The sequence below is a fragment of the Anopheles gambiae genome, chromosome 3 (assembly GCF_943734735.2).
Source record: "Anopheles gambiae chromosome 3, idAnoGambNW_F1_1, whole genome shotgun sequence".
NCBI lineage: Eukaryota > Metazoa > Arthropoda > Insecta > Diptera > Culicidae > Anopheles > Anopheles gambiae.
In genome coordinates, this window is record NC_064602.1 from 36,979,261 (window position 1) to 36,994,756 (window position 15,496).

A 15,496-nucleotide genomic window follows, 5' to 3' on the forward strand; every position below is an offset into this window, starting at 1 on the left:
TGAAGGGCGTTTCAGAGATTTAATTTATTTTTTAATGATTTTTCGCGGCTTTTTGATAGAAGTCCGATTCGCACAAAGTAAATTGAAACATTCAAAATCTTTGTTAAAAATGGAAGTCAGATACTGAAATTATTGTGGTATTGAGATGTATAAGTGACAGAATAATTTGCTGATTGAAGTGTTGGGTGTCCATTATTTGAGATTGAGCAAAGCTCTCAATACTTGTATTTTTGTGTATCATCAAATGCTACTTTGTTGATATTTTTTCTGTAATAATAATAATAATAATAATAATAATAAAAATAAAAAAATAATAAAATTAAAAGTAATGATAATAGTAATAATAATAAAAATAATCAAAGTAATAACAAATATAATAATATTAATAATAATAATAATAATAAAAATAATAATAATAATAATAATAATAATAATAATAATAATAATAATGATGATGATGATAATAATAATAATAATAATAATAATAATAATAATAATAATAATAATAATAATAATAATAATAATAATAATAATAATAATAATAATAATAATAATAATAATAATATTAACAATACTAATAATAATAATAATAATAATAATAATAATAATAATAATAATGATAATAAGAATTATAATAATGATAATAATAATAATAATAATAATAATAATAATAATAATAATAATAATAATAACAATAATAATAATAATAATAATAATAATAATAATAATAATAATAATAATAATAATAATAATAATAATAATAATAATAATAATAATAATAATAATAATAATAATAATAATAATAATAATAATAATAATAATAATAATAATAATAATAATAATAATAATTATAACAATACTTATAACAATAATTATAATAATAATAATAATAATAATAATAATATAATAATAATAAAATAATAATAGTAACAATATTACAGAAAATCAGAACGAAACGCAAAGATAAAAGCTTAAAAATCTTAAACCAAATACGACAGTGGCATATCAACAATACGAACTTAAAATTAAATTATAGACATATAACCAGATATACAATCAAAGTGTCAAGTTGTAGATAAAACATAAATTAATATGCAAAATGCAAAGCATTAATAAATTAAAGGTCCTATCTTCATTATGATAATGATAAAAGTGAAAGAAGTAAAACAAGACGATAAAAAAACAAATGAATAAGATCGTTAAAAGTTTCATGTTTGAATTTCACACAACATTCAACACCGCCATTCATATCGATCCAAAGTTAATGATAATCTTTCCGTTTACCGAGAGAAAAAAATGGCCTCGAAAATAGCAGTAAGCATAATGCATAACGACAAGAAAAATTATTAAACCAACCAGCTGAGTTGTGGCGAAATTTATCCGTACGGCAAAATTTAATTTATCCTGCCGCACGATTTGCCGTTTGCTATTCATGCAAAGTTTTACTGCCTTTTCTTGCTACTGATAATAACAGGACAAAAAATCTTCTCTTCCGCATGCAAACCCCTACTCACAAAGCGAAAGAGAACGCAACAAAAAACACTCTACGCCACAACTCAAAGACACAAACCGCCAGTGAAGAGAATTAAATCATCCGATAAATATTCATAAGTGGCTTGTCGGCCCGAATGGAATCGCCCAAATACGTATCCCTAAATGTGTTGCTGCAAAGCGGGATTGGGTTGGGATATACAAAAAAAGTCAGTTGCGTCACCGTTGCGTAGAACTATCCCATTGTCACATCCGCAAAGGAGCAGTTCGTCTTTTTGGACGTTTTTTTTTACCGCACCGCACACAGTCCGCAGTCGTATGATGAATTGTCATCGGTTTGGCAGCCAAATGGAGCGACACACCACAAAACCACCGTCATCGTACGGGTGTGTCCGAAATGAATTCGCCCTGGAGTGTCCCTGGTCGATAGCGCCATCGTGTGCTTCCCCCCCCCCCTCCCAGGGTGCCTAGGGCCTAGTCGCTCGGTTCGGTCGTCCGGGAGGAAACATAATTATGTAAATTATGATTATTCAAAACCAACTTTAGCCACAACTGGGAGCTTTGGCGGGACATTCCGTCCCCATTTCCATCACTCGCTGTTTGCATTGAAACATCTGTTAATCTTGTCCTGCTTCCTCCACGGAGTTCGGACCTGCTTGTCCTGGTGCTGTTGAATATGCTTTTCGAGTATCAGATTATCTCCCGATGCAACATGTTATTGTTTAGCGAATGCGGCGCTTGATTACGCTCCAAACGTTCCGATTTCGGGTCTGTGGCTTTCTGGTGAATCGGATTTCCATAAACCACGATTTATGGTGTCGATCGTAATGAGCGATTTAGATAGGTCTGCTCAATTTTGTCCCTAATGCCTATTGCGGGTCACCTATGGTCACCTATGGATGGTGTTAATTGTGGTTGTGGAATCGCGTTTACATGTAGGGAATAATTGATTTTTGTTTATTGTAAAATTAACATCAGTACACAGGTTGAGTTAGTCTTTTCGATTTGATTTCCGAAATGAAATGTAATTGAATGTAATTATGAACGGAATCTGTAATTATAAATAGAATTATAGAGTAGTTAGTTCTCTTGAGCAGTAAAATCTGGTTAATTGTTTATCTTAAGCTCATAACTAGAAATCACTCATCAAAACTAGAAATGATTTGATTTAAACATGTTATCAACATGTCCAAAAGGTTTACATTAAAAATATTGAAAAATGGTTTGAAATAGATTTGTTTTGTCGCATAATTCATTGATACATCTCAAAATGCGGATAGTCAATAAATTGAGTTTAGGTTTGTATATTAGACCACTTGAATATTACTTCAAATTTAATGTTAATCGTTTTTCTTCATTCTTCAGTTCATTTAAATGATAGTTTAAAGATCAGTCTCTATTTTTAGATAAAAGATAATCGAATGGAGCTTTTTTTGGCTAATCTACTTCAATACAAATCTTGAATGTAGTACAAACAGAGAATAATAATTATACACTTACATTAATCCTTGGTTTCTACACATTTTAAATGATTTGTTAAAGTATATAACCTGCGTGGTTATGTCAATCCATATTCCATCAACCATAATTCATCCGCAATCTATAGCGCCATCCTTAGGCAATCTTCTATTACAATAGTCCATAATCTTTCTGGCATATTATCACCTTTTTCCTGTATTGGTTCCTACCAAAGTTCCATTCTTTTCAATTCGCCCAATAGCCGGGTTTATAGTATCCCTCCTTCTTCCCGTTTCGGAATAAGCCATACCTTACAGTGTGTTTTGAAATTGTTCTAGTTACATATTACGAATACCTAGACACCGAGACGAGCAATATAAGAACACATGTTGCCATATCACATATAGAATCAATATCTTCAAACATTACTGCGAAGCTTCTGACCCAATTCTGGTTCACAGAAAGGTCTGACACAATTTTCACCTGTGGATAAGAGTGTCGATACCGAGAAGGAGCAACCGTGCATGATTGATTTCTTCTACTCAGTTCATTCCTATCCCGTCAAATAAGACGCAGAATCGTATAGTGTTACTGCTTCTTTGGTAATGATTTAAAACTACTCATCTTTAGGACTAACGCTACTCATTTAATGGAGACACGATATGATCGTAAATCATTACATACTTTAAACATGAGGCCTAACATCCAACCACAACTATTCAGCGTATTATAATAGTGTATTGTAAAGGAATATTTAGCGTAGATCATCTACTTACTCCTATGTCAGAAACTAGATAAAATCTTTTCATATATTCAAATTCAAATTAGGGTAAATGTACCAAAAGTGATTCAATTTGTAGGGGTACATATGTGCTTTACTCACTTTGATCTTAGTCTTTAAGTCGAGAAGTGATGGGGTACAGATGTGCTTTAATAGATTTAAAGTATCAGGAAGGTAAATTTATGAATATATTAACACACAGCAATTGTGATATGTTTTATCTTCGCAATCACAACCATTTTTACCATAAAAAATGATAAAATTTCGAAAAAATACATATTAAATATTTGTGGTGGCTTCGTCGTACCTTTAATGGTGGTATAGCTATAACGTCGTATTGTGTTCCTATAGTGGTGATACACAAACCCAAGTGACATTTGCTCGAAATTGTTTTTCAATATCTGCTCGATTAGTACTCAATACGCCTGAAATTGTGCATTTGTGTGTGATCAAGTGTGTTGAAATCACCAAGATTTGGTGTGTTCATTTAATAAACTTTCTTCTATCAATGAACGATACCGTCGAGCTCATTTTACATTGAAAGCTTTGGTTTTTGATGGAAAACAAAAGCTATTTTTGTATGACAATAAATTATAAAAAAGCGGTTTTATTTAAGTATAAAATGGTTGTATGACCAATAGGATAGGAAACATCATTTCAGAGCAAACCTAGAAGAAAGCAACGAAAAAGCCGCGTCACAGTTGACTTTAATTCACTTTTTTTAAATTCCCTTAATTTGATGCAGTTTGAGGGAAGTTTAAGGCTCGAGTTTAAAGGACTTTGTTCAAATTGTCGGTTATTCGTGCTCGAAAATGTCAATTGGGAAGATACCTCAAAAACTGTGTTAAATATCAATGGAATTTAGTTTTGAATCCGTTTTCATATAAAAAGCGAATTTAACTGCTATAATATTGAGTTCTTGCATAATTGAATCATAACAATGTATAATTTTAATGATTTTAAGCAATACGGCAAAGCCGTCCCTACTGAATAAAAAAAAAAAATAATTTTAATGATGAAAATATTGACTAAAGTACTGTATAACGACTGTAGTCAACCCACACCAGGAAGGGTGTGCTTGATCTGATGTTGATTTTCTCTCAGCTAAAACAATATGACATGTCAAAAATATCCTTGAAAAAAATTTAAATGTCCTGTTTTTACAGATTTTATGACTATAAACTCGATGATTATAAGTCTCGAAAGCCTGAAGAAGAAGAAGATGACTATAACCACTAAAGAAACATGCCTGTTTTGTATACCTATAATGGCACTAAAGTAAAAACATTAAAAAATGCAAAAAACGATCGAAAGGCAATTAGTTTTGGTAAATCAATACCATTTTATAAAAGTTATGTAAAAAAAATAATTGCGTTGTTATGTGGTAATTTTCAGCGTTAACAAAAATATAACAATTTTGTTATGAAATGCTGAGGATTTTGGACATTTTTTGACACATTTCACAAAATTTTAAATTTGTCGGTCACTATGTAACGCAACAACGGCCCCATTTAGTTTTTAATCTGTTAGTAATTGTTGTAAGGTCATAGAATAGGTAATCATGCTTAAAGCATTGATGATATGACAAAATGTAACAGGAAACCCATTGTTTATCGATTAGAGACATAATTAAATAACCATTATTAAATTAATAAACGCAGCCAGAGCGGTTGGCAGATTGCACTGACCATTGAAATAAGAAATATCGATGATCATAAAAAATATATGCTCAGGTATCACAAAAAAAACATTCGGTAGACGTAGAGTACATACACCAGCGGTCCTAAAAAGCTACCCTGCAGTCAATCCTCTGCAGTAAAAACTCTATCAAACGCTGCTTTGTGTTATCAAAAATCCAATATGAATATGAATATGAATTCAGCAGTTGATTTTTTTTATATATTTTAGCCTGTATGTATGAACAAATTGCAAAATTTAACGTGATCCACCACACCTTTCAAACTCGTAAAAATGCCCAACATTGAAACCCATCCAGCGCACCTTTTTTGCTGTTTGTTTTTCACATCATTTTGATGGCTTCTGTTTTGCGCGATTTTTTATGTGTTTTTCTATTCGTACTGCTGCTACACGTAGTACAGCAGCAGTGTGAAAACAGGCATCAGGCAGCCACTGCCACTAGATACTTCACTGCCACCGTGTACCGAAAACTCAGAAACGATGTCCGTTTCGTTAGGGCAAATTCGCACGAAACGCGAAACATTGACGTGTTTTTTGCGTCTCTTTAACCGTTTTCTCCGTTCGTATGGTAGAGCACTCCCCGACGGAATGAAATAGACAGCTGCCACTACTACGGTGTTTGCCAGAATCAAAAACGAAAAACAAAAGTGTTTTAGAAAGGAGAAAATGGCCGCTACACAATGTAGCCGTTTTGTTTGGTACATGATATTTCACTCAATAATTTCATCATTATCACATCGCGGAGCCCCACCAACGGCGAAAAAGGTTTCGGCCAGGCATAAACCCCGTACATTGTTTTGCTTTATGCACTGGAAACGGAACCAACAACAAAACGAACCCACCACAGGCCAATCACCATTCCCTAGGTGCGGGAGAGCACTATTTTTTTTATGAAGCTGGTCAGCGATGGCAAATGATAGTCGACCACGCAATCGTACCGCACAGCGTAACCTCAGAGTCCAGCACTAGTCGACTGGGCCACGCAATGGTGTCGCTTTCGTCTTAATTCGTCTTTTTACACCCACCAACCTCCGCCACCTTTGCTGAGGGTTAAGGATGATGGGGTAGTTTGTTTTCTATTTCCACCATTTTTCCGTTTTGGGTCGATGGTTTAGTATTTCCTTCCCATCGATACCTTTTCTACTGGTCAGTTACGGGAGGTTATGGTGAAAATTACCATCAATTTGACCTTTTCTCGCACCTATTCGGACGACATTGGTGGGGCACGTCCGCCAAAGGACCTTCAGCTATGGGACAGCTGCGTGTTTTTTCCCTTATTTCGGCCATGAATAGGTCAACGCACTTGATGGCATCAAACGTCGAGAAACATAAAATCAAAGCTAGTAAAGGAATCCGGTCGGTAGCCAAAAACCGACCTACCGTATCGAGCCGCCCTTATCACTTTGCGTGTGTCGTAAAGGGGCCTTCAAATCATTTCTTCCGGTGTACGCTTTACGAGGAGGGCTTAAATGGGGGAGGAATGGTTTAGTTACGGAAGCAGGTGCTGTGCCGAATGGAGTTAATCTTTGGGTTTGCCCAACCCAAAGCCCCAGAAAGACCGGCCGGCACAACAATAATCGATGGTAAGAAAGGAGGGGAGCAAAATTCCATGAGTCCCCCTCAAAAACCGGTGTGCTTTCAAAAGGCGCTCGGTGACCAAACACAAAACTCGTAAAGTAGTCCCCTTTACAAAACATTGGGCCTTTTTTTTCGTTCAACCACAAACAACTTGGCGAATAACAGTTGAGGTGAAACTTTCACCTCCTGCCAAAGCTTGAATCATTTATTCGCTTCTCTCGACGGCTCCCGGCATCGTTGTAGTGTGTCAAATGTGGCTCACACGCCAGCCCAAACCCAAACCGGGCCGGGCTGGCCATCATGTTTCGGGTTTTGGGCCCCCTAATGGCGGTGAGGCTCGCTACCCGTTGGGGCATTGTGGAGCATTTGTACGCCATCAATTTCACCACTCGAAGCATAAATCTCTCACCCGGCGGCCCGTGTGCCTCTCGGGACGAGGCGTTGAGGTCGCGGACGAACTGTGGGGGGGTTAATTGTGGGACAGGAAGCGATGCGGAAAAATCGTCGCTAATCTTGGCGCATAAATTAAGCACAGATCGAGCTTTCACGCCGCCTGTTTTGCACACGTTGGCCATGCATAGTGGCTTCCCTCACAGTTCATGCACTTTTTTTTGTGTGTTGGTTTGCTTTGTTTTATGTCGTTCCCGGAAAGCTTTTGCCACAACGCACAAGGAGCCGTGTAGCACAAATGGAGGTTTGCTGTTTGCTGCACCGACCGCCCGAAGGTACTCGGGTCGGTAGCGTTTAGAGTATGATGTCAATTTTTCCCTCTCCCGGGTCGCTTGTCGGTTGGCGTAAATCTTGCCAGCGCTTACATATTTTCCAGCCGTGTCAGGAACCTTTGGCACAGTTTGTGTGTGTGTGTGGAGAGATTTTTAAACACCACTTGCACAATGTACACACAACGAGGTAAAACACAGATCTGCCCGTAGGCAGATTTGGATGAGATAGGCTCTACTATCGATGGAGGGTTTGTTTTGCTTGTATTGGATGGAGCAGCCTGGTGCTTTAGTCTGATGACGAGGCCATGGAGGCGCCTGGTAGTTTACTACCAGTGGGGAAGAAATTTGCATACATGAAATTACAGGGTTTCCCACGATTTATTGGTCAGTTCCCATGATTTTTTGGTGCGTTCCCACGATTTTTTGGTTGTATCCCATAGATTTTTGGTTCGATCCTATAATTTATTGGTATTTTCCGATTGGATATCAATACAATTAGACCAAAAAATTCTGGGAAACGACCAAAAAATCGTGGGAACGCACCAAAAAAATATGGGAATCCACCAAAAATTGATGGGAACCAACCAATATATCGTGGGAAACCCTGTACTTTCTGGTTTGTTTGTGGACAGTACTTTAAAATGGAGAATGAATTGATTCCTTTAGTTTTTTTTAAATTGAAGTTCATTTAACATATTTCTATGCACCCCGTTTAAAATTAATGAAAATCAAATATATGTTCTTTCAGTTTTATTATAGCTTAAACCAGAGGTCTCCATACTTTTCAGTTCGCGGGCTACCTTTAGACGCTACCTTTAGAATGAGTGGAAGTTAAAATCTCGTTTTAACAAGAAAATACTAACAAAATATTTCAAATTTCTGCAGCATTCTTTCAGAAGATATTAAATGTTGATTAATTAGTCAGAAAAGAAAGCTATTTGTTTAACCTTTACACAGTCATCGTGGGCCGCATTAATGGCTCTTGAGCGACGCATGCAGCCCGCAGGTCATAGTTTGGAGACCCCTGGCATAAATTAATTTTTGACATTATATTATCAAAACAAGTATTTTTCATGATGGTTCCTTTTTTATGCAGTCTCGTATTTAATGCAGTATTTTAGATTATTTTATACATCATATAATTGATCAAACATATTGTGACATTGTTAGAATTTTCTACACTTTTAATCATTAAAACACGCAAGTTGGTTCCCTAACACATCCGGCTTACAGCAGTCTCAGTTATTAAGGTACCCCTTTTATTTGTCACATGCTGTGAATTGAATTTTAATTAGAATTTTCTAATAGTAATGAGAAAAATTTAAATAATAAATTACAGAATAATTCAATTTGTTTTTGCAATCAGACAATATTATTGTTTTCTTACAATTATTGCATCCTATCCATTATTATTTACCTATCCTGCTTAAAACGAGACAAATTACTCGCAAACCCAAAAAGCAATGGCTCTAAAATTCTCAACAGTCGCTGAGAAAAGGTCAACTAGGATTAAGCAATTTCGAAACCATCTCATTAGACCGACCGCTGAGAATTCCACCGACTAGCCCTCGATTAGGGATAACCCTATTCGAAATGGCTTTATATAAATTTATAAATTCGACACGGTCCTGCTACCTTTCACAAGGGTGACTTTCTAGCCGGCGACAGCATAAATGCAGTTTAATAGCAGCCGGAGACCGGTTTCCTAAATCCAAAATCCGGAGAATGTGTGACCCTTAGCTCCACAGTAGCTTTAGGAAATGATCCTATTTATATAGAGGGTATGCTGGCTGGTGGGTTTTCCAACTAGAATCATTAGCCAGCCGTGCTCGTGTCTCTCGATTTGTAATGAGCATTTAAGGGATTCGATACCGTTGTAATTGTGTTTATAAAAGTTTAGTTAAAAACCAATGTTCCATGGTATGATCATTAGGTCTGTTGCATGCTATTTTTATATTCAAATCGGTTCAACAATGGCCAGGCATTATCATGAGACAAAAAAAAGTAATTAATATATACTTTGAACGACGAGAAAGTGTTATAATAATAGGTTTATTGTATATAATTAAAAAAAAATTCAATATAAAGTAGTTAGTCTATTTAATTTAATTTAAGTTCTACCTATTTAATTATTTTTTGTATATTTCTGTAGGACCTACATTAGTGAATATTTCGTCTCTTCTTAACTTCTTATCATCTGCTATGGCATTTATTTGTCTTGTTAATGATAATTTATCATAACGGTATTTTGGATTTTGATACGATCAATTACTTGTTTGTTTTGAAGTATTAATACTTACCTGTCTTGCAACTTATAGCATGTTAACGACTTCTCCACAAACTTATCATGCAATCCATCGGCTCCGTATCTCATGATTGCATCTCATTTCATTTAACACAACACCCTGCATGTCAACGGCCCGTGAGGTCTTATTCCGGCCTGCCTGTTTGTTCAATCTGGTGGCTCCTGCCTCCTTCTGGGCCGGACGCTCGATTATAACTAACAGTGTCGCTATTTTTCTTCCCTCTCCAAACACGCTCCCGATGGATGGCGCTACCCTGTAATGGAACTACCACATTTTGGATGGTCGAAATAAATAACGCTCACTCCCAACGTCCACTACACACTCGGCAACAACTACACAACATACACAACAACAACAGCAAGTAGCGGCCAGTACGCACACTACGTCTTCAATTCCATCGATCTTGACCGGAATGGCTCATTAAGCTTTGAGGTAGCGTATCCCGGGCAATACATGACCATGACATAAACACACACACACCACATACACATACTAACGTCTCCATTTCTTGTTCCCTTTCTTGTGTTTCATTTCTTTTACCACCTCACCGCTGCAGGAATTCGTCGCCAACCTGTCGATTCTGCTGCGTGGCACGGTCGACGAGAAGCTGCAGTGGACCTTCTCCCTGTACGACATCAACGGCGATGGATGCATTACCAAGGAGGAGATGAAGGAAATCGTAACCGCGATCTACGAGCTGATGGGCAAGGTACCGGAGGGCTGCGAAGAGGAGCAAGCCATCAAGGATAAGGTCGAGCGGCTGTTCGAGGTAAGGGATATGGCTTTTGCATGCTTTTACCACCTCTTTTGCCTTCCTTTTTTTGTTTTCATTCCAATCACACAGAGACTCATGATTCACCTTTTGTTTTCTTCTTCCTCCCTGCCCGGGTAGAAAATGGATCGCAACTGTGACGGCAAGATAACGCTGGACGAGTTCATCGAATGCTGCACGAAGGACGAAAGCATCCGCCGATCGATAGCCGTGTTTGACACCATCTTCTAAACCATCCCAGCATATCGCACGTGCTTCAGCTTTGCTAGGCCCTCGTCTTTAGGGTGGGCTGCGGATGATGCAATATGATCCTGTCCATCCCACCATCCACGAGTGGCGTATAGAAGAAACCTTCAATTTTTAAGAAGCAGTTGGATAAGCTTCGAGCCATCCACCAATGAAAAGAATAATGCTATATGGGGATAGCATGGGGTTGGGGCAGCGAAAAACAACACTCAAATCTTTATGCAACTTTTAACCCAAAATTCAATGTCAAAACACACCTATCAAAGACACACACAAAACACACAGAGATGATGCTTAAAATGTTGAAACCCATTATTCGAAGATTCTATTTCCTGTTACTGTACCGCATTGAGAGGGAGTGAGTGCATCCTACTGGGAAATTGAAAACCCGAAAGCTTTTAGCCGATGTGTACGAACGATACGAATCAAGAACATATTTTGAAGGTGTTTAACAAAACCAGAACATTTATATGTAACTAGAAGCACAGTCCTTTCCTACTTCCCTATTTAATTCAAAACGTGATATTGTTGTTGTAATCTTAAAAGCTCTTTAATATTATCGCATCCGTTAGGTGTGCTTGGTGCAATGCACGTTGCAAAAGCTCGATTCGCAGAATCGAGGGAAATGATTTATTGTTGCTGTTTATCCTTCACTTGTATCCTTTTCCCCCAAACAAAACTAATGTTTAGCGAACATACCAGTACCTTAAAACCCCCTAGAACACTTAAACACTCAAACACAAAAGTAACACCGTCTTACAGGGTTGCTGACTTTCTCCTCTTTGTCATGGTTTGAAAAGCTTGTAGCTTGTAGCAACAACCAAAAAAAAAGGGAAAAATCAAAGGAGCCTCTGACACTCCGACACTGCTTTTCACACAGTGTAGCAAGCGTTGAGATAGCAGTATGTTAAGAAGCGTTTAAACGTGAACGGCTTTTCCTTCCCTCTCATTCTTTCCCAGTAACTACTTTACACGTATAGCAAAGTTGTTCCTCAAATTAAACTTTAAACCGGATACGTAGCATCCGGTGTGACCATTGTTGTTCCATATCTAAACACTTCCACGTTACAACTAATTCTTATATTTACCTGATCAGAGAACGTGTAAGTGTGTGTGAGAGAGAGAGAGTAGAAGAACAGAAGACATATACTCACACTCTTGTTAAACCACACGTTCCTTGACGTTCGATTCTATAGAAATAATTACTCCATTCCTACTTTTTGGAGCCGTTACCCGTTACGAGAATTCCTAAATACTATCTACCTATGGACAACTTTATCCTCTCCCGCTCTTACACACACACACAGACACAGGTAGACATACACTAACCTAGATGTTGTGAATGACTGGTTTATGCGGTTGCCGCAAGATGGCGCGACCATATGCCGCCCCTTTTTTGTAATACTTCCGCCGTTGTTTCTATTGTTTTGCAACGATGTCGTCCGTACCTACCCTTTATATGCGTATGTGCGTTGTTATAGTGCTGTCGTTTTTTAAAACGTGGACACACACAGCAAAAGAAAAACCGGTAAACCAATGTGTGCTTCAGGGTATTTTTTTATTAACTAGGTTGTTTTATAATGTATTGTGTGACGAGATTAATTGTTGACGCATGATGCAAAGCAAGAACAACTGGATAATGACATTAAAAAAAAAAAACAGCAGGAATAGAGCAATGTGTTTTCAAGTCCGGTTTTGTTACAGGGGTTTTCCTAAGGAAAGTCCGTTAGGTTGCGGGCAGGGCAGGAGGGATAGGACCATCCGAAACCCACTAATGATAAAAAGATCGAGAGATTACGGGAAAAATCAAGGCGCAAATGATAACACAATTTAAATTATGCAAGCAAAGTGAATGAGACAAAATGTTGTTATTTATTCAATATAAAACCGTACTCTCATCCTAGTACAGTAAGTACTCACTCTCTGCATAGTATGTGTGTATGTGTGCATAGGTTAGAGTGACCGAATGTGGTGAATATGAAACAACACTGCAGAAACAACAATCCTACCCTTTTGAATGTCTGAATGTTTCCACAATGTCATTGTTGTCTTAAGTGAGTAATGAGAAAACAAAAAACCAGAAAACACCATTCGTGTAACAGTAGACGGGAGTAGATTCTAGCCAGCCGGTGTAGTGAATGATAAAACATTAAAACTTGATAACAACACAACACTACCACTAGGCAGTGAAACACAGAAACAAGCACACAGAACACAAAACACACCCTGCACCGAGTAAAAGGAAATACAAGAATCTCCCTTATCAAAACAAAAGAAAAATAATAATTGATCCGTATTTCAGTTGTTTCGATGTTTGTAATACGAAAATTGTACTTCAAATATATCATGAAATAAAGAGTCCCTTATACAAAATAATTAAACGAATGCCTCTTTTTTTAACGTCGAGAGCGGCTTCAGATTCTAAGATGACTGTTTACTACTAAGCTTATATGAAAGTTAGTTTGTAGTAGTTTTGTGTTACGGTGTTGTCAATTGTTTTATGGTTTAAATAACTTGTACATTAGGACAAGGGTTAAAACATTTGTTTCTAAAAAAAGGTTTTATAAACCCAAGCGCCTTAGATTAAGCTTAAACGACTGAGAAATCAAATATCATTAGAAAAAAAAAACAAAAGTTCCATAGCTTCTCTGGTTTGCTCAATAGATGGCGTTTTATAACTCAATATAACTCAATAACTCATAACCTTGTAAATGACCGAGCAAAAATCTATAACAATGTTCCGTGAGGTCAGATACGTCAATAATAGCACCATCGTCCATTACTTAAATCTTACTTAGTTCAGCTCTGATGGTTCACATTGAAGTCTAGTATTAAAACAATCGTATCGCCGTTTTAGTTCTAGCGATGCATAACTTCAATGCAAAACTGTTACAGTTCAAACGGAGAGCAAACAAAAGTCAACTTGCTCATTTGGTGGTTTACTATGAACTATTTACTATGTCAGAAGGCATAGGCTACTATGCTTAGGAAGCAAAATTCTGCTGAAGCAAAATCTACTGTTTGGTAGGCATTCCCTACTACAAAAACCACCAAAGTGCCACAAATCCACTAAACGACCACTAAACGGCTTCTAAACGACTCAAGTTCTCTACCTAAACGGAATATAGAAAGACTTCGTTTAGCAGACGGCAAACAACTCATGCATTCTAAAAATAGCGAAAAAGCTGGTGGCGCTCTCTGTTGGTGGGATACCCCAACCAGTTGAGCTTCATCGCTTGGAGGAGAGCTTTCTCATTTCCTCTGTACTGTTGTATGGTTTCGCATTGAAGTTATGCATCGCTAGAACTAGAACGGCGATACGATTGTTTAAATACTAAACTCCAATAGAAACCACCAGCACTGAAGCAAGTGAGATTTGAGTATTGGTCGTTGGTGTCGGTACCCAAGTATCTGACCACACGACCATTCATATAGATTTTTGCTCGGAAAGTTAGAAGGCTATATAGGTCATGATAAGATGAAACTTGTCGAAACACATTGCAAGAAAAGGATAGCAATATAATAATCAGTTTTAATACGTCATCTATTGATCAAACCAATGAAGCTGTGGAGCTTTCATTTTCTTTCTATGGATATTCAATTTTCCAGTCGTTTAAGCTTAATCTGTGGCGCTTGGGCATACAACAGTACAGAGGGAAGGAGAAAGTTTTCAAAGCTAGGAAAGCTCCACTGTGTGGCTGTCTCACCAACAGATGGTGGTGCCAGCGTTTTTGCTATTTTTAGAATGCATTAGTCATTTACCGCCTGCTAAACGAAGTCTTTATAGATTCTTTTTTGGGTGAGAGCCTGAGCCGTTTGGAACCCATTTAGTGGTCGTGTAGTGGGTTTGTGGCACTTGGGAATCAGCATATAATATAATACAGGTGTCCCCCGAGATACGACTGTATTTGGGACCGAAAAAATGTCGCAAAGCAAGGCGTAAGTCGAAAAAGTCGTATGTCGAATATCTATGAATATAAAGTTTATAACCGAAGTTGAAGAGTTGGAATCTATGATATCGTGTATTTTATTTAAAATAATGTTCGATAATGTAATAATTATATTTTAAAAGACGTACACAATATAGATATTCAAGATAGAGTAGTTGTGGAATCTTTGGAAATGTGTGTATAACGGTTATTAGCCTAGAAATTCAAAAAAATACATCAATTTCTTGTCAATGACAACTTTTAACTGTCAAAATCAAAATCGTCGTATCTGCGAATCGTCGTAACTCGAGGGGGTCGTAACTCGGGGGACGCCTGTAATGGACTGCTGGTATTCAGTTAAGATCTTTTGAAAAAAAAAGTATTCAAATGATTCCTAGAGCTAGACGTGGAACCATTCTCATATAGATCGCATCGCATGGACAAACATACATATTGGCAATACGATAATGTAGCAATCATGAAAGAAATAAACAAAAAGTGTTTCAATCAAATCA

The 15,496-nt window shown here is 37.0% G+C and overlaps 1 protein-coding gene across 3 annotated transcripts in view; it reads left to right on the plus strand.

Moving 5' to 3' along the window:
• Positions 1-13,106, plus strand: part of LOC1279002 (Kv channel-interacting protein 4) — a 95,856-nt gene extending 82,750 nt beyond the window's left edge. For all 3 annotated transcript variants that reach the window (XM_061655824.1, XM_061655823.1, XM_061655825.1), the window contains 3 exons: positions 10,393-10,466; positions 10,591-10,803; positions 10,927-13,106. In XM_061655824.1, coding sequence (XP_061511808.1) covers positions 10,393-10,466; positions 10,591-10,803; positions 10,927-11,037 — 398 coding nt within the window. In that variant the 3' untranslated portion in view covers positions 11,038-13,106. The remainder of the gene's footprint in view (positions 1-10,392; positions 10,467-10,590; positions 10,804-10,926) is intronic.
• The last annotated feature ends 2,390 nt before the right edge of the window (positions 13,107-15,496 follow it).